This window comes from Patella vulgata, chromosome 6 (genome assembly GCF_932274485.2).
Source record: "Patella vulgata chromosome 6, xgPatVulg1.2, whole genome shotgun sequence".
NCBI classification, from domain to species: Eukaryota; Metazoa; Mollusca; class Gastropoda; family Patellidae; genus Patella; species Patella vulgata.
This window is the reverse complement of record NC_065884.2, coordinates 57,750,853-57,771,823: the sequence shown is the minus strand read 5'-3', so window position 1 is coordinate 57,771,823 and position 20,971 is coordinate 57,750,853. Positions and strand designations below refer to the sequence as shown.

Sequence of the window (20,971 nt, the reverse complement as noted above, 5' to 3'; positions counted from 1 at the left end):
GGAAGCTACTTCGCCTGTACATTCTGGACATGTCCTATGCAATTTTCCATACGTCAAACCAGGAATGGGTCTAATCGGACATCAAGATATGGTGAATAATATTCAAAATTCCAATATATATTGACTGTACTGAGTGTATAACAGTTATACTGTATAACTACTACTCATCTTGATTATCATGGTTGATAATAGACTGGATTACACTGTAACTGCAGATTATAGTCATAGAGGTCAAAAGGTAAAGAGGGATAATGTTGTAGAGAAATTTAAAAGCTCACATTACCAAAGACTAAAACCACAAGGCTTTTACATCACAAAAACTATGATTTAAGAACTATTTAAGTAAACATACTGTCAATATGCTAACTGGTATTCTAATAATGTTGGCGGAGTCATCCTAAATTGTTGGACTGACTACTGAATGATCCTGATCCCCAAGATAACCAAGTTCTCATTTGCACTGCCATAGTGAGTTAACATCTGGTTTGTATTGAAAATGTTTGGTTTGTGAAATCTACCTATCGCTGAATTATTGAAAGCAAAAAAATAAAATTAGAGTAAACAGTCTTGTTTTAGAATAGATCCAGTCTTGAATGTGTTAACTTCAGCGCACATAAAAATATATTTAAACACATGTATTTTACTATTTGATATAGGAGAAGCTTACATAATAAATTACATCTAAATGTATCTTTTCGATGTATCTTAACATAAAATGTATCTTTAATTATACCGGTAATTAAAACTTCATTTCCAAAAGTTAGCAGAAGTCAATCCTATATCTACTGTCACTTAATTTATTGGGGTTTTACACCTACGCTTTTCATACATGCCTATTTTGGGGGCCAAATACACTACACAGAAGAAACTATAAATATTAATTTTGATCAAAATAAACCATTTTTTCATTTAATGATGTATTTTCAATGAAAAACAGTTCATCAGTTACAGTACTTTTCTTAACACCTGCTGAATTGAAGTGCATGAATTTAATATAAAACCAAGAAAAGTAATTGACACTTTTTTTTTCTCACATAAATCAAATATGATCTGTCCTTTTAAATTTGGCTTGGCACAATATACTTTACAGTACTTGACACTTTTATGAACTACTCTGAACATAAACTGCTGATTTTGTTAAATGCAAGATTTAGAAGCAACTAATGTCCTATGCTAATAGCTTTGGCATCACCCAATAATGAAATATTTTTTTGGCTGGTGCGAATAATGCTAACAGTAGAGAATTCACTAATACCCCCTTCTTTTCTGACATCTACACTTGTATCTTCTGACAGAGGGAACCCATTAACGCCATATTGCTTTACCCAACCCAAACCCTTAAGCTGAGCAGCAGCAAGGTAACGCTTTCTACGATTGATTTTATATAAATGAATTCTCTCCCTTTCCATATCTGTACCTGTGAGTTCATTTTCCCATCGAACACTTTCACTTACAACAGAAACGTTTTTTTGAGTTTCCACAATATTAGGCATAACAGAGTTCAAAGCAGCAGGTGTTTGTTTCTCATCTGTTTTCTTAGTTTTGGCACTGCCACTGTCCTTCTTTCCAGCACTACCAGTTTTATTTTTAGATTTTGAATTTTTGTTTTTTAAACTTATATTAGATAATTTAGCACTGAAGGAGTCTGCAGACTGTGATTTTGAACGAGGTACAGCAGTTTTACTGTCTGTCTGTCGAGTGTTAGAGAATCTTGAAATTTGACTATCTGTTGACACTGGTCTTGGTGTAGTCTTGCATTTCACAGTTATATCCGATACAGAAAGTTTTGGTAAACGTGGTGTCTTTGTGCTTGAGGAGTCATCTGTGTCATCTAAATGTAAAATTCGAAAATACAAAAGGAAAAACATTTATTACAATTTATAAGTTTTTAAATACAAGACAATTAATGAAAAAAACTTTACAGATGACCCTACTCCATGCCATGTACAACTGGAGAATCGAAACCACGCCAGTTGACCCAATGACAGACCTTATGATACAGCGTGCATGTACTAACCATTTGGCCATCCAACCCACCCTTGAGGCAAACAAAGTCTACAAAAATGGAAATAATGTTACCTATTGTATGTTTCATATGGATTAGGTGGGGTTTTACTGTCAACAGCTGTGTTAGGGCTTCATTTATATTTTTAGAAAGTGAGAGAGAAATGGGGTTTAACATGCACTCAACGCAACCTCGGTCATTTCGGGACTAACATATGGTTCAATTTTATTTCAATAATTCGCTTACGTGCGTTATAATTTAGACATAAACTGAACAAAGGATTTTTTCTAGATTTTTGTTGCAAAAAACAGGATTTCTAAATATTGTTATTATATTAATATCATCTAATCAGAAATCAAATCTGGTTCTATACTTTGCAACGGTCAGGAACCATATCCAGTCCTATAAGTATAACTGACTGCCTTGAATTTATAACAATAACACTAACAGACACTTTATTACAATTTACATAAAAGAAAAGTAAAAGGAAAATCTGCTTTTTCTTCCAATTTCACAGGGAATAATATACTAAATCTAAAGAATGTGTTTACATGCGTACTTTAATAAATTTTGAAATCTCAACAGTGGCTGCTTATCCTTATTAGGCCCTAGTCCCAATTGCCTGTGTCCTTCAAAATGGACTACGGTTTTGTCTAGACTAGAAGTAGAAAGAAAGAGCAAGATTAAAATAGGCCCTATAATAAAATTAATTATTATTACCGTCATTCTGATAACATGTTCCTTCTATTTCCAAACTATTAACATCTTTATGAATCAACCCTTCTTTAGACTCTAATTTTGCTGACTTTTTAGTCTTTTTCTTCTTTTTTGCCTTCTTCGTCTTGTCACTTGTTAAAGAGCCTCTTTTGCTGTTACTGGATTTAACAACCGGTTTTTGATCCACTGTCGGCATTGCAAACACATTTATTTAGCATAATTTTCTGTTAAAAAAAAAATCAGTTTAGCGTAAATAGTTGGTGATGACCCGATTTTGATTCTTATCGGAAACTATTGGTATAAACCTATTTAATTATCCTTTTTTCATTGTTTATCTACCAGAATTCCCAAATATGACACATTTCACTCGCCATGTTGTTTACATCTGCCTAACAACAAACCAACTTAACAAAATATCCAGGAGCAGAAAAATACCAAATAGTTCCTATTTATGGGCATAAGTAATCCGATTTCCACAATATTTAAAAAATAATATTATTTCTGAGTTTGTTCGGGACAACATACATGGTTATTTCTGTTAATGAAAGTACCAGAAACATCAAAAATAAGGACACGGAATGATTTGTTTTTACGCGAGGTTCGAAAATAGTCCAAAATGGCCGACTCCACCAAACCTGAAAATGGCTCGAAATATGAAGCTGATTTGAAAAGGAACATTAATGATTTAGACCTATGGGATGATGATATCAGTGACGAAATATTGTCATCGTATGATTCTGGTATATTCATTTGTTTTAAACTAGGCATATTGATCAGTTAGCACGCCATCTATGATCTAAAAAGAAGAATAGGTCCACTTTTCAGAATTGGACCTTAAAATAGAGTAGTCTCCCTTTGTAAGAAATAATTTAATGTAGGCATTTCCGTGTGGACTAGCCTAGTTCAATCGGTCCAAAACGGCAAGAACCGCAATGACAAGAACATCTCGAAGTAAATATGCGTTGTTTGTAAACATTAAGATGTGATGTCACACGAAGAAGTATACTTGATATGACCCTAAAACTAAAAGTAATCTATCAGAAGGCTTTCTGCTCATTGCCGCAGGCGCAGGGGCCGAGCGATGTTGGCTAAATCAAAATGAGTAAGACTGGCTCGCTAGCCAGGAGGTCGGTGTGGTTTCCCCTTTGTCAGTGGTGCTGGATGGAGAGCCTGACAAGGACAGCTGTCTAGTCATTCGGATGGGATGAGAAACCAAGGTCCTGTGTTCACATTGGAGTGCACGTAAAAGATCCCTTGGCAGTGGGAATTCAATATAAGAGTAGGCAGTTTTACCTTAGTTTCCCTATTTATCATCATATATATATATGATCATATTGTATTTAAGGCAACTAATAGTAATAGACCATTTGCAGACTGTGCAGACCGAACCCCCTTCTTTTGTTGTTGAACTTTCAGTTTATCATGTATGTGCGGGGCATTCTACCTGGAATGTTCATAATCTTAACATTTAAAGTGCTTGGAAAAAAGAGTCAACACAAATTGTATGTCTTTTATATATATATAGTTTATGTTATTTATTATTAAACATACATTATGCAAGAGCTAAATCTGCCTATTGCAGGTCTTTCTTTAGGCCTGAAATGTTTTCTAAATTATTAATTAGACATTAATTAACTGATCCAGGCCATAATTAACTCTCGATAGCATCAGATTTCTCCGATATTAATATATTAGAACGGTTCAGACATATTTTGATTTAATCTAAAAATGGAGGAACGAGACTTAGCTTCGAACAACCAGTACAGTGGTTGAAATTATTGCACACATCTTGTCAAACCTTCAATCAAAGGCTAATATCTTTGCTCGCAATAGAGTAATTTGAATAAAATGATCTATTTTGTAACTATTATAGTAAGAATGGCTAGCTCTTTATCTTAATCTTACATAATGTATCTTTAATATTTTTTTTTTTCAGACATATTATTAATGCCAGATAAAAAACAAAGAACTAATAAAGAAATGACAGTAAAAGTAGACATTAAAGTTTCAACAGATCAACTTGCCCGTCATGGAACCCCACTGGAAAGATTTCGACCAGGCTATTTGTGGGTTTCTGACTTGACTAAACAAAATTGGTGTGAACAACAACTGTACTATTCGTTTACCATGTCTGGTATTATAGAAGTAAACCCTGTCGTACAAAAAGTTATGACAGAAGGATCAAATCTTCACTTAGCAAGAGGTCAAGTTTTACAAACTAAATTAGACAAAAAATTTGTATCTTTTTCTTTTAGCCAATCTGATTACAATAGATCCTATATCCTTTCATCTTTTGCAATTTTTTTTGTCACTAGTTGACAATTACCGTACTGTAGGCCCTATACAGAATTGTAAAAGATGCCAGCGATGTGGTAAAGTGTATAAATCAGGTCTTGCTGTTTCAGGAATGCCAACGATGCTAATACTCCATGACATTCTTAAATTCTGCTACTCTATTTGCTTTAATATTCTGATGAGCAATTTTGGCATTTTCAAATAGCATGGCCTAATAAATAGTTACTGTCGTTCATTCTTTACGACATTGCTATCTGAGATAGTTTTTTTAAGTAAATATATTGCTTTATGTATGATGTTTGGAATTTTAATGGTTTCGATTCCCCGATTGTACATGACAAGGAGTAGGGTCACCTGTCCAACCTCGTGGGTTTTCTCTGGGTCTTCCAGTTTCCTCCCACTGCTAAAGATCTATACGCGCAAGCGAATTAATGAAATAAAATTGAACCATATGTTAGTCCCAAAATGACCTAGTTTGTGTTGAGTGAAGGCTAAACCGTCTCTCTCTCTCTCTCATACCCTCTACTTTTGTCAGCACCAGGGTAATGCTCCCATTGCCTACAAAAAAATAAATATTTGACTGCCCTGTTGGACTGCTCAGGTGACTGTGGCCATGTTATTTGTCTGGCAACCTATCTGTTTCATGACTTTGTTGCTCAATATTGATTTTTCCCATATAACTGTAAAATAAACTCTGTGTTATGTAATGGTGTTATGGTCTGACATTAGAACTAAAATGTTATATTTATTTTACAATTCAAATAAGAATTAATGCAATCAGAAATCAATCAGTAATATGTCAGTCAATGATGCTATTCACATTATATACAAACAAGTCACAACATAACCTTTAAATGTTATTTTATTTTCTAGAGTTGGCAGTACATGATACTGTTCCTGTTAAGGTTACATCAAATGAAGATATATGGGCTATAAAAGTCATCAACTTATTGAATGCTGTCCAAGGATTTCTCAATGGTGTCACACTAGCTCGGGAAGTACCTATTTTTGGAGCTCCCTTTCAGCAGGATGTGTTTTTTGTGGGTTTAATAGATGAGTTACGGTTTGATCCCGAATCTTATAACATTGATTTATTAGAACTAAAAACAAAGGCCTTCAAATCCCCACCCAGTAAAGCTCAAAAATCACAACACAGGCTACAGGTGCTTTTATATAAAAAGCTATTTGATGACTTAGTAAAAGGGAATTTATCAAAAGAGACTGTTGCCAAACATTTGCGACTTGATCTGAAAAGAGATTTTGGCGAGGCTGTGTCACTGGAACTGACCAAACATTTGGTTGAGTTCCAGAATTTGGATGGACTTTTGGACCATCTGTTTCAAAGAATGCAATGTTTGACGTGTGTCAGTCAATTACATATTGAGTATGTCCATCAAGAAAGTAAACAAACTTTGTATCATCATACAGAGGACTATGATGATGATGATCTCTCTAATATTTTCGAAGATTACTTGAAATTTTGGAGAGGTCAAAGGCCAATTGCTGGTGTGGATATTGAAGAAGCATGGAAATGCCAGAAGTGTGATTTTGCTGACATTTGTGAGTGGAGAGCAAAAAAATCAGAAGAATATTCTTCAAAAAATAAAGCTAAAATAAAATAATTTAATAAGCGAGAGAGAGATGGGGTTTAACAGCCACTCAACACAGACTAGGTCATTTCAAGACTAAAATGGTTCAATTTTATTTTAATAATTTGCTTGTGGATATGGTTCTTTAGCAGTGATCGGAAACTGGCAACCCCACAGGGTTGGACAGACGACCCAACGCCTTGTCACCCACCTACAAGTGGGGAATCGAAACCACATCACTGACTCAATGACAAATCTTATGATCTAAAGCATGCACATTAAACCATTTGCCCCCACCCCCCCAACATTACAAACCACACACACTTAATAATCACTGAAATGTCAAAAAAGTTTAAATAATCTTATGTAACATGAAATAATGCGGCATTCTGTGGGCCAGTCACAATTATACTTAAGTTAACATACTGTCACTCCTGCACACCTTATGAAACACAAAAATGGTGCCACCAATTGATCAATGTTCAAATATGGTGTAGATGTTTGTTATGTGAATGTCTTGACCATGTTTAGCAATGTGATTGGCCGAGACTTTAGAACACAATAACTCTAAATGAGTAGGGATGATGAAACTTGGTGTAAAATACAATAATAATTTTCTGCTTTTGTTAAGCAGAGTGATAAACAATTTGATTGCGAACTAGCTCACATCTTTTAAATTCAGACACTGTCATTTTAAGCTCTGTGAATAAAAATAATTGAATTGTGAATTACTTTTATATATTTGTCTTCCAGTTTAAAGTTCCTACTTGATTTTCAGTCCTATTGGCAGTCTCCATAAGTGGCAGCCATATTGTCATTTAATGCAGATATGGTGGGCCACTCAATACCTAAGAAATCTGATGATCTAGAGAGTTTAAGATGGGCTTGTCATGTTAATAACTATCTAAATAATAATTTATATAACATGAAGTCAAAAAAAGGCCTGCAATAGACAGATTTCTTTCTTGCATAATGCATCTTTTAGATAACGGACAGTGTATTACTTCTAGAAGTTACATAACTTAAATAACTGTGCGACCCACCATCAGCATCTAGGGTCCATTTTTCAGAATGTATTTGTTATTATTTACTGTCCATTTACCACACCAGGAATCTTTAAATGTTGACAAACACAGCCGTACTAATCACCTACAAGTGTGGGCCAGTAACGCTCAAAGTTTACAAAAAGTAACCGACAAGGACATGTATTATAGGTAGACTATACATATTCTACACCTTGTGGGCTTAACTTGCCTGGCAATCTATGGAATGTATTTGGTAAAGGTCTAGGTTATGTTAAGTGGACACTGCACTGCATTTCACTGCCAGAGGTGCTGGGAGTGGGAGCATTGTGCTGTTACCCTGTGCGTAGGCCCGTCAACAATTGGCTGTGAACGCAATAGAGGCTATAATTTTTAACAGATTTCTTTCAAATTTGGTTGAAAGCAATGGGGTCATAAATGATAAATGAATGAACCCTATATGATTAGATTTCTTCACTTGCTCAACATCCAAAGTTTTCCTTTCGAATAAGCTGCAGTTGAGACAAAGCTGCAGTCGGGGCGTATTTCACACTTTACGTGGCTATCTTTGAGTTATGATCCTTCCTTGAGGTTAAATTTTGATGTAACTAGACGAGTAACATTTTTAACTGAATTGTGTCCCTTTGGTGATATTGTTTTAGCTTTATTTTTTACGTCCTACTGTTCTGCTCCTATACTGGGCTAATGAAGACGGGCATACGCCATACAGTGTGCTATGAGGGAAATTTTGCCCGGGCAGCGACACTATCGCCTACTCTTATATCGAATTCCAACTGCCAAGGGATCTTTTACGTGCATTCTAATGTATACACAGGACCTCGGTTTTTCGTCTCATCCAAATAACTAGACAGCTGTCCTTGTCAGGCCCTCTTGGGGATCACGTGGACCGAACACAATTTGGCGACCTATTCGGCTAGCGACCTATTCGACCGATCCAGCTGGCAACCTGTTCGTTGGCAACCTATTCAGAATAAATTCAACAGTCGCCCAAACTCATCTATTTTTATCAACCAATCAAATCCAACGTTACGTCTATCAAATGAAAGTAGAATATATTATTATTTATCCATTCCTTTAGCTCAGAATAGAGATGTATTTTCGCATTATCTTACAAAATTCTGGACGTCCAACTAAATATATTCCGAAAGGTAAATAAATAAGCTTTCCAAATATTATTAGTAAAAGTTGGCACAGTCATATTAAAGGGATGCACTCTCATCCTAAACATGGTCAATTTTGAAAAAAAAATTAAAGGGAAAGACTGTTAATGTTAATACCCCGTGTCAAAATTCGGACCATCGTACAAAATTCTGATGATCCAACTAAATATATTCTAAAAGGTATTTGAATAAGCTTTCCAAATCTTATTAGAAAGTTGGCACAATCATATTAAAGGGGTGCGCTCTCAACCTGAACATAGCCCAATTTTCAATATTTTAAAGTGAAAGAACGGTAATATTCCGAGTCAAAATTCGGATCATCGTACAAAATTCTGAGCATCGGTATCACGTGGCTATGTGGGTAACACGCTGGCTCGTTAGCCTGGAAGTCGGGTGTTCGATCCCTTCATTGGCCGAGAAAGTTCATCCAGATTTTCCGGCGTGGTTTCCCCTTGCCAATAGCTGAGTCACAGACCAATTGAATTGAATTAAATTTTATAGAATTTATTCTATCAAATCTATGTGGGTTTTAATTTGGATTTTATATTGTCAGAAATGTATTCGCATTATCATACACTTATAAATGTATGCATCGCAAAATTTGTGGGTTTGTTAGCGGACATGTATTGCTTCATCAATACTAGTCTGATTTTATTTCTGTTGCATCGACGTCATCATTTCAGAGAGGCTTCAATAAATTGTATAGTAAGAAGGGGCTAAGTGAAAGGAACGCAATGGTGCGTTTTTGCTGCCCCTCTGGAGCATTTGACACAAAGGTTAATGTTCAGATTCTGATCTTCATTACTTCATCACCGGTTTGTACTGTGTCTTAAATATTCAACACATCGACTCTAGCAAGTGATTTTAGTTTACATTTTTATTGAAAGTGTGATTACTTTTGATCATTTACAGCTTATTTTCATGATGCAAGAATGACTGCGCATTCACTTTCAGTGCAAATGAACCCATTTGACCTTTGACCCCGAATATCTCGAAAACGCCCCAACGGCGGACTGATTACCACTCGGCATCGTATTCTACGCAAAATTGTACTCTAGAAAAGTTGGGTCTGGTTTTGTGCCCATTTGATGGACACCCCCACCCCCCGCGCTGAGCCTCCAGACTAGCAGTTTTGTATTGTTTCTGAATATCCCCTACTTTTTTATACGCCCATATTTTCATGTGGACGTATATTGTCGTCGCCCCTGTCCGTCCGTCCGTCCACAATTGTTTGTGGCCACTCTACAGGTCACAATTCTTATCTCCAAAAGATCTCGGTTGCTTTCGATATTGGCATGTATCGGACGGAAACTTCATGGATTATGGCCCCTATAGAGGTCACAATTTTCTTCTGATTTTGTTGAAACTTGAAATGTAAGTTTGTAGCCCAAAGATCTCGATTCCTTTCGGATATTCGCTCATATCGGATCATAACTTCCTGAATTATTGCCCCTGATTGTACGAAAAATAGCGTTTTTAGCTTGTGGACCCTACAGAAGTCATAATTTTTATCCGATTTAAAAAACCGTTTAAGGGTTGAGTTCGAATTTCGTAAAAATCGGACCAAAACTGACAGACAAAATGGCCGCCCCTCGTACTCAAATAGCGTAAAAATATGGTATATCAATGTTGTGGACCCTCTAGAGGTCACAATTTTCTTCTGATTTTGATGAAACTTGAAATGTAAGTTTATAACTCAAAGATCTTTGTTCCTTTCGATATTCGCGCATATCGGATAGTAACTTCCTGAATTATGGCCCCTGATTGTACCAAAAATCGCGTTGCAGACCCTATAGCGGTCATAATTTTTATGCGATTTAAAAAACTGTTTGAATATATCACCGTTACACCCTAAGGATGGTTGAGTTCGAATTTCGTAAAAAACGGACCAAAACTGACAGACAAAATGGCCGCACCTCGTACTCAAATAGCGTAAAAATATGGTATATCAATAATGTTGTGGACCCTCTAGAGGTCACAATTTTCTTCTGATTTTGATGAAACTTGAAATGTAAGTTTATAACCCAAAGATCTTGGTTCCTTTTGATATTCGCACATATCGGATAGTAACTTCCTAAATTATGGCCCCTGATTGTACGAAAGATCGCGTTTTTATCTTGTGGACCCTATAGCGGTCATAATTTTTATGCGATTTAAAAAACCGTTTGAATGTATCACCGTTACACCCTAAGGATGGTTGAGTTCGAATTTCGGGAAAATCGAAATGAAACTGCCCAACAAAATGGCCGCTCTTTCTACGCAAATTGTGTAAAAGTATGCAATACGAAGGTTGTGGACCCTCTAAAGGTCACAATTTTTATCCGATTCTGATGAAACTTATCCTGCCTGGCAGCCGCTGGTTTGAAGAGTATAGTAATAATGTTTCACCTTGGTCCCTCATTCGTGAGTGGTCAGGTCTTTTTGTTTATCATAGCGGGACTAGAACGGACTTATCAACCTTGTGCGATCGGTGATCTGCTTTTGCTCCGACAGGTAACCCATTCTAATCAGTGGACGGGTGTTCAGCGGATTGTTGGAATGGTATCCTATCATCTGCTAATTACTTTCGCTTTCAAAGCAATTTTTTGACAAAAATCGGTCAATTTTGATCACGATCTGTACTACAATGGACGGAAAGCTTACTACTAAGAAGAGGGGAAAAAGAGGAGTATGGTGGGTTTACTAATTACTAAAATAAATAAAGGTAGAAACGTCACTTCAGACCGAAATTGAGCACAATGATAAGCGAATGGTCGTTGATGCCGATCCTGTCCACACATAATATGAACAGTTTGGTCTTGCTCAATCAGATTTGTTCTTTCATTTTTATATGGTTGTCTTTTGAGTGAGGACAAAGAATAGGCCGACTTTCTATAGTCCATTATCACTGCCCGGTGACTTTTTTTCAAGATAGCAAACATGTTTTTTTACTACCCAAGAAATACATCATAAACCACCAAATGGCATCGATTTTTCTAAATGTTGTGGGGCGGGAGGGGGGGGGGGATCAAGGGCTTCTGCGGGCGCCGATCTACCTACACTTGACGGTCCACGAAACAAGGGTGCCTTCCCCCAAAAATTTGATGAAAATAGGGTTTGCACCTATGAAAATGACGGGAAAATTTGAATTTTGAGGCTGAATCTGCGATATTGGCGTATTATGTTGTTTGGATATGAACATCCTAAAAATTGGAACCAAGGAATACGAATTCATTCGTGGGCGCCTAACCAATTTCACTCTGAATTATGGGTGCCCCGCCAATTATATTATGGGCGCCCATGATCTCGCCGTGAGATGGACGCTCCTCCGGGATGAGGCACCTCACCATGATGCCGTTTTGGGCACCCCATTGATCAAGTTGTGGGCGCCCAACCAATCTCACTCGGCATTATGCATTATCATCTCATTATGGGCGCACCTCCCTTATAAGGCACCCCACATATCACGCCATTTTGGACGCCCCATCAATCAAGTTGTGGTGTTAATAATTATTGGAAGCTCAAAGTAGGGAAATGAGTCAGTACCAAGTTAACACATAATTTAGTTGGCCCCATAAAAAATACAATTATTTGCTAGTTTACTTCCTAAAGAAATGAGAAGTAGTATAAGTTGTTCTAGAAAGCATCTGCTAGCTAAATAGAGCTAGGACCTGAACTTCTGAACTTGGATGTCAGATAATAGTAGAAATATAAGGCACCAAGGCGTACAATCACACTTATATTTACTTTTGATTTAACCAACAAACGATATTAAATAGATAATTAAAACGTATTGATTTTTTCAATATCAAAATTGTCCATAATATCATTAGATAGATAATGAAAACGTAATGGATCTTTCGATATCAAAATTGTCCATAAGATCATTAGATATATAATGAAAACACTATGAACACGTATTGGATCTTTCGATGTCAAAATTGACCACAGTATCTTTTTCAAAATTGACCATAATATCTTTTTCAAAATTGTCCATAATATCATTTTCAAAATCTTCATCTATTATATCTGTGACATTTTTACTATCGAACACTGATGTGTGATTAAGGTCGGGTTTTCTGCTACGTCTAAAAGATTTTGTTTTAGATCTGTCAGTCTCGATCGATTCTATCAACATATCCGCATCTTCGGGCAACTTCGTTCGGATTCGAAGTTTGTAAAAGTTGTGACCCCCATTCACGCTGTTCTTCAGCTTACTTAAACTGTTCCGGGTCATTAGTTCCTCTTGCAACCTTTTCTGCTCGTTGAAATACGACTCCATTGTTGATTTGCTGAAATCTGGGAACTGTTTCTTGACCTTTTCGCGTTCTTTTTCCTGGCGATGCTTTTTTGACTTTTCGTCTACCATGCTGGAAAAGAAATTCCCAGCACGGAAGTTGTTAATTTTTGGTAGGGAACCGGGAACGCCTGATTCTGTTAATCTTGGAACAGCAGGATTTGTTCTTGATCGGTTAGGATTTACAAGTGCCGGCATGGACAGGTTATTTCCGAAACCAGAGACTTGTTTCGACTGTCGGCGTTCGCCGGCGCCTTTGAGATTCGACCAATTATTAGAAGCCCCCACGAGTTCTTCCTCTCTGTGACTATTCAGGCAATTTTCAACTTGATATGAGCGTTCGTTGGTTTCCATCAGTTGCTTTTCTAAGGCACTGTTGATCATTTCATCAAAGGACTTTATGGATTCACACAGGGTTTTCTGTTGACCAAAAACCATGGACCATTTTCTTAAGATGTCTCTTTTCTGGCACTCGATGTTCGTCTTGGCTCTCGTGATGTCCTTATCGAATTTCAGTAACCGACGATCCAGATATTTGATCTCGTTTTTATTGGTTCTGTAAATGACCTCGCCAGTTTTGCTTTTGGACATGCTCATAGCTCCCTTCATCACTCGAGGGGTGTCTGTAGTCTTGCTTTTGTCCGTATCACCATCAGCAGTGTGCGGCGAGTCCACACAGTCATGCATCTTGGGATGGTTAGTGGGAAACTGAAGGATAATATTGTAGAAAGTGTATTAGTTTCTGTCTTATTTCATACGTATAAATTGGTTTATCTTTGCTTACGTGCACACCATTGAGTCACCATACACCTACAATTATAAAATGCATTTAACATTGGTGATTAGAAAGATAATCCTTTTAGAGGTTTGGTACTTTTATGGATATTTGAATATTTCAGGATACCCTACTGTTCAAGATAACCTTCATTCTCGGTAACTTAGCATCACTTGTTAACCCTATGACTTAGAAGTTTGATAACCAGTACATAGTGTGGAAAAGGGATCTTAAGTTTTAGTTTTTTTTAACCAGCGACTTACCTACTGTTTAAAACAAATGACTTTGGGCAGACATATATGTACGTACTGAGTAGGTGTATCACGTCATACAATATACATTCCTACCACCACGCTCTTAACTGTAGTCTGTATCGCAATCTATCCATGGAAAGATTCGTTCTGAGGATAACTTGTATCACTTGAAATTACTAACTATCTGCTAACGATGTCAATTTTTACATGCTCAGTGCCATATTTAGGCATAAGTTAAACCAACTATAGCTCAGGGCATCGCAACAGTTTTGTGTGCACGGCTTTTATGTGTGCCGTATTTGGTTGTTTTTTTTTTTGTTTTGTTTTTTTTAAATGGTTGAGAAATTATTGTAACTTTATTACGCAAGCTTGATATATTGACCGCTACTAATATTGTATCTAATAAAACCGATACTGATTTGTTGATAACACCTAAACCAAATTAAAAACACTTATATGGATATACTACTTCTGAATTTATAAAAAAAAATTGCTTTAGTATATCCATATAAGTGTTTTTAATGTGTGAAATCTACTTCTATATGTCTTATAAGGATTACACCTAAACCATTTATTAAACCCAATATAGTAGTTAGTTGCTTAGCCCTTTGATACACTATAACCGAAAATGTTTAGATACATTGGTTTCCGTTTAATAATATTAATTTCAAACTTTTTGTTATTAATTAGAATGTGTGCAAATGGTCTGAAAAGGGCCATTTTTCAACTAATAATCTAAATGTCTTCTCAAAGTCGTTTGTTTTAAATATTTTAGTAAGTAAACGGGTTGTTGCGCCGCGGAGAGCATCCAGAACCAAAACTCGGGAACTTTTATCTACACAAAATAACTGAAACCCGTCCTATAATTCATACAAATTTAAACGGATTGTTTTGCATAAAGTATAACAAAATCAATAAACTTACCCCCATATTTTAGATATTTTCCAAGTCTGAACGTAAACTAAACTGATTTAACAAACCGCTTAATCTTAATCTAGTCACGTGATTAGTTAATCTGTAAGATATTGGGTATTAACAAAAATGGCTGTTGTCAACGATTAGCACGTTGTTATATGGATTAGTTGATAATTATATCAACATAGGTTTGATAATTGCTATTTGGTGTTTGATTTTTGCCAAAACAGAAAATGTTACTCAATTTCTTCCTGCGTAACAAACTAGGTTATAACGGAAAACACCACTCGTATATTATCCAGATAAGTATGTAATGTTACAGGATAATTATGTAAATTTCTAAGCTTGAATCCCAAATTGAATAATCAATCTATGCAGGGAACATGTCTGAATCTGATAACCATGGACGGAATGCCTCCCCCTACCTCCCCGCATAAGAGCCGCGAGTTTTACAACATCTATGATAAGATGTACGGAGTCAAAGCGAGATCAAGCTTTCTATTAAGGATGGGGGCCTTCACTCTTGGGGTTCTCTCTCGTGGACCCGAGGAAATCTTTGACAAACTGACTAAGTGATGTTATCTAGAATATTTCCTAATTACAAACCTACAGAGATTGCTTTGCTTATCAATTCAAGAAAAAGACGTAAATACAATATTAAATTGAGGCCCCCAAACTACGTAAGAACATTAACTTCTTTATGGACCCCATATAGTCTACCATACTCGCAGACCACTCCTCAGTCCACCTCTGCTCTTAATAGCAAATTAAGATCAATACAGTTTTATACTTTTAGCATATTATCTAAATAACCGTTCATTAAATCAACGCAATGTAAAATTTTTATGTTAATTTCCCCTTCAACTCTCCATTTGATCGAAAAAACCTATATCTTTGAATATTTCTGGTATGTACTTAGATAAGTAAGGGCCCTGCTGCTCCGGAAAATACAGAATTCAACGACCTATAGATGCTACTGTGTCCTGTTCCTTCGTCCACATAGTCGTCGTCATCGTCATCTTTTAACATAAATGTAGGACAGTATATTCATATTTATTCAGTTATTTTGAAACTAAAAATTTAAATCTATTAAATATAAAATTATAATACGAATACCACGACGAAGGTATTATCGGGTGCATGAGTTGATCTTCTCGAAATTATTATTTTATCTATCTATTATTATTATCTATAAAATATTATTATTATCTATAAAATAAGGTTTCAAGCTATGACAGGTACAGAGGCTATTTTTAAACGTCCACATTTTATGTATACTTATGGTCGTTACCTCCTTCCACCGTTCGTCGATCCATCCATATTTTATTGTGAATACTCATAGGTCAGTCTTCATGAATAATTATGTGCCCACATTTCAACAATTGACTTGTGGATGCGGTGGATTCTTTTCAAATGTGGTGCGAAGCATTTTGGTCATAGAAGGACGAACCATATCGGTATTCAGCGTTCCGTGACCGGCAGTTCTAAAGTTATCACCCCTTTGTCGAAAACCTTAGAGACTATAGTTTCCCTCCACTCCCCCCCCCCCCCAAAAAAAAAAAAAAAAAAAAAATTTGGTGTGAAGAAGCACTGTCGTCATAGGAGGACGGACCCTCTCGGCGTTTCACTAATTAACGGATAAAGGCTACGGATTTTTCTTTCAAATTGGGCGTGAAGTGTCCGGGTCCATCGAGGACGAACCCTATCGATATTCTGTGCTCCATAACCTTCTTTTCTAGATTTACACCCCCAGCCCTCTTCTTAAAAGTTTGTGAATGCAACAGAGACTACCGATTTTAACCGATTTTTTCAAGGTTGCTAACACGACATAGATTAGATTTCTCAAAGGCAATTTGGTGAACAACTGAGTTTTTCTTTCGGATAATCTGATGTCCATGGCAATCTTTTTTTTTTGAGACGAAGCTGCTGTGTGGGCGTAAATACGCTTTGCGTTGGATATCTTTTGCAAAAGTGCATGGATTGTTTACTTAGATAAACCTTTATCGAAATGGAATTTTTCTATTGCTACTAGATGTGTTTCCAAGATTTTGTTCAAACTTATGAAGGCTCTTGAAGACCTCTTCATGAATTGCTTAGCGTATCTTGGTGAAGGTGATTCGAGTCGGGCTCCATTCTTTCTTCATGCCTTCGCCTGACCCATTTATTATAGAAGTCATGACAGACGGAACTCGGTCGAGATTTAAGAGGACCACGTTTTGAGTATAAGCAGATATCTTGCCACAGTTTCATAACAACTTTTGGTCTTCGAATGAATTATTAGTGAGCAGAAATTCGCCCGTGTATCTGTTATCACTCGTCACTTCAGTCAGTTATATAGAAGGATAACTCGCGTTTTCCTTTGCGTTCGTCACTTCCCTTTCTTGAAAATCTTCATAACGCATCTATCGTAGTAATATCTCTGGGTTCAAATTATATTTGGAACGGGTTTAACCAGTTCTATCACATATGTGATAATAATTGCCACCAATATTGTCCTTTAAGATTTCCCCATTTCGAACGTGTTATCTTCTTGTTGTACAATAATTTTAATACAGCATAGGGTTCTTTTGCCCGTTGGGTGGGTAACCTATATGGTCTCTAGTTACATGCGTGTAGCAACGTGCTCTGTAGGATACTGTGTAGGCATACTATCATTTATCTGTTTTGGTTGTCAATTGAAGCCCTGTTATAGATAATTATAGCTTAAATACTGTAAACATATATTGAGAGATTGTATCTCTCTATGGGATTCATTTCAGATAGCTCGTACGAAGGGCGAATCAAAAAAAGAGGAGCGGGGTACGTACCCTAAAAATGCTCTTCCAGAGTCGTAGATTGTAAGTAATAATCATTATTAATTTCTTCCAAAGAGAAGATTAAGTCGCCCGTTTCCATGAGTTTTTAGATGGCTTCTAGTAATTGTCACTCCCACCCACCCCGAGTTAACAAAATTTCTGTATCTGCTTTTGCCTGGTCTCGTAGGTGAACGACATTATATCACAGCCTAGATACCTAGCCCTTTGTTAGCTTCACTCAAAGTGGAGCCGGGATTTTTCCAGCAAGAAAGGTGCATGCGGATTATATATATAGTTATGTTATTATTGGATTAGCGTAAAGCCATGCGCCAGAAGGGATAATCTCGTTTACCCAAACTAATCGTCAGGTCTAACATTATGAAGTTACGAATTTGAAACTGACAAGAGTGGTTGTTATAGTTGGTCATATTTTAGGTGGAGTTTATTTCTAAGGTTGTATGCATGAAATCAAGAACATTGTTGTATTGACTGTGTTGGCATATTATTTTCAGTTCTGAGGACGTGTTTTCATAATACTAGGTACTTTAACAGACTGTGTTAGGTCAAGGTTTCACAATGGAACGATATGACAGAATCGTGGTTCGGGGATTGTTTTATGTTAAAGCATTTCAATAGAACTCATTTGCGATCGAAATGAATTGTGGTTAAGTACCCTTATCTTTGAAAATGGATATCGGAAGCACCCAACTTAAAAATAGGTCTATCTGTTATGATAAGAAACTGTCAACAAAACGTGGTCCTCTTAAATCTCGACCGAGTTCTGTCTGTCATGACTTCTATAATAAATGGGCCAGGCGAAGACATGGAGAAACACTGGAGTCCGACTCGGATACGGGAGGGAATCAAACATGGACGCCAGCGGAATCACCTTCACCAAGATACGCTAAGTATCGTTCAGATCTCCGGAGAACACCAGTGAATCTGCTATTTAAACATTCTACCTCGTGCGCAGGTCCACCTCCCCGGAATTTTAATAGACCCAAATCGAGAAATAGAATATATTTGGACAGGGCTGGATCTTGTGTGTATCCATCTGATTTGGAACCGAAAAATATCATTGATCCTAGAAATGCCCAATCTGCTCTGGATTTTCAGAGCTTATCTAAGCTTCCTTCAATAAACTCTCAGAAATTAGTTCGCCCTGGCACAAACACGTCAGGGTATCCCTCGCCGCGTTCTTATAATAAATCAAAACCCAAGGCAGATCAGCAAGTACCGTTTCATATGAACAATGCGGTTTTGAATTTTACAGAAGACATTGTGCTAAGGGGAGATAAGTATGTTTTTATTGATCAACTCTACAGAAAATGTAAGGATACAAGAACTTCGGTGACTGTTGAAAGAGTGACTGTTAATCAGTCCGGCGAAAAACATTTAGCAAGAGCACAGTTGATTGATTTTGGAGAAATTAAACAAATTTTGAGTTTAAGACGAGAAAGGCTACAAAAGGAAAGATTGGAGAATTTGCGGAAAAGTGATTATACATCGATTTCAGTGCCGTCAAGAGCATGAAGTGAACCTATAGACTATACGTATCGGATTGTCAATTTCCTCTTTTATTTCAATGTGTATTTTATTCTTGAAAAGAATAAGATATTAGCTTGTAGATCACAGTAAAGTCCGCTACAACGGAAACTTTTCTACAATATACAATATGATGTAGTTCGTTCCAACTGCACATTCCCCATCGGTATTGTTTGTCTACGAAACTGTGGTTAAGGTGGTGAAGCTGTAGTAAAAATAATGGCGAAGGGTTGTTATTTATGGAAGACCAAATGGGACAATATTTATGATTCTTGTTTCTACATTCCAGTTTGAACATTTTAGACATGAACGCAACATTCTAAACTAATGATTCTTGTTTCTACATTCTTATGTCAACATTTCATGCACAAAATCAACATTTTAAACAAAAAATTGACTTTATGTTTCATTTTCGGCGTTTTATCGGTAACTTTTATATATCATTAAATATTAAAATTAAAAAATAATTTCTTAATTTTACACGATAAAGAAATCAATTCATTGGTTTCTGAAAGTATCTAAAAAAAAATCTGAAATTTGAACTCTTATGAAACTATTTTCTACGTTACAAAAAGTCTTTTAGTTAAAATCTTGAAATGAAAATGTCCAGAAAAATATCATGAATTATCAACATTATTACACCAGAGGGCGTTAGCGTATGTGTACAACGTGTCTAAAATGTTCAAACTGGAATGTAGAAACTAGAATCATGGATATTGTCCCATTTGGTCTTCCATAGTTATTAATTCCAGCGAAAACTATTAAAAACTGTGCGCATGTGTATACCCACAACATAGCAGAATATAAGTTAAATATTGAGAATCTAGACATAGGCCCCTAATAACATTAACCTTTACAATAAAATAATATATATTTTTGACTTTTGATATAATATGTATTAGTAAACGATCTGACTTGTTGAGTCTTTAAGTGGACACTTTGTTCTTGTAATAAGATCTAGGAGCCCCGGACAGGGATGGACTGAGCCTGAGTATGGAAGACTCGGGGGGGGGGGGGGGCTCCTAAAGACGTTAATGTTCTCACGGACTTTGGGGACCTTTTTTCATTTTAAATTAAGCCGTTTTTTATGCTTAATTGGAATTATTTCTTGATAATTTGCAGTTTGATGGTTTGTAGTCTCTGGAGGGCTGGTAGCAATCTGTTTCACAGAGAATTACGAGTATTGTCGCGGCCAAGCAAATATTCACTGCGGATCAGTGTGAGCTGGTAGTCTACTCAGGATATACTCTAGAAAGCACCATTAACATACAGTCTTCAAAATTTCAAAAATATATCTCCTCCGAGAATTGGGGCCCCTTAAGGATCCAGGCTCAGGGGGCCCCATCCCCAAGTTAATCCCTTAGGCTCCAGAACGAAATAATTTATAACGATTGTTAAGTATTTGAAGATATAAATATTATATTGCGAGAAATACTTAACATTGTGATATAAGCCACCCATGTACTGCAGAGGAAAAAAACCATCAATCTCGTGAAGCTATTAATCATACATTTTAACCCTTCATACGACAGCCAAACCCCATTTTATGCCTTGACATGGAAATATGGTCCACTTAATGTTTTTTATCGATTATATATCTTT

General features: G+C 36.4%; 2 protein-coding genes across 4 annotated transcripts; one reads left to right on the top strand and one right to left on the bottom strand.

The window, feature by feature from the left end:
• Positions 1–1,109: 1,109 nt before the first annotated feature.
• Positions 1,110–3,105, bottom strand: LOC130013207 (uncharacterized). Its single transcript, XM_056101937.1, has 2 exons — positions 2,726–3,105; positions 1,110–1,831 (listed from the first exon to the last, which is right to left on the bottom strand). Exons 1-2 carry the CDS (start codon positions 2,916–2,918, stop codon positions 1,161–1,163), a joined length of 864 nt encoding a protein of 287 aa, XP_055957912.1. The 5' UTR covers positions 2,919–3,105; the 3' UTR covers positions 1,110–1,160.
• Positions 3,106–3,317: 212 nt separating this feature from the next.
• On the top strand, positions 3,318–7,334 carry LOC126823847 (exonuclease V). 3 transcript variants are annotated; one of them, XM_050552872.2, is made up of 3 exons: positions 3,318–3,462; positions 4,659–4,925; positions 5,891–7,334. In XM_050552872.2, the coding sequence occupies exons 1-3, from the start codon at positions 3,339–3,341 to the stop codon at positions 6,637–6,639; spliced, it is 1,140 nt and encodes a 379-aa protein (XP_050408829.1). In that variant the 5' UTR covers positions 3,318–3,338; the 3' UTR covers positions 6,640–7,334. The 3 variants fall into 3 exon arrangements, with proteins under 3 accessions (XP_050408829.1, XP_050408830.1, XP_050408831.1); XM_050552873.2 differs by lacking the exon at positions 3,318–3,462 and adding an exon at positions 3,585–3,673; XM_050552874.2 differs by lacking the exon at positions 3,318–3,462 and adding an exon at positions 3,725–4,001.
• The last annotated feature ends 13,637 nt before the right edge of the window (positions 7,335–20,971 follow it).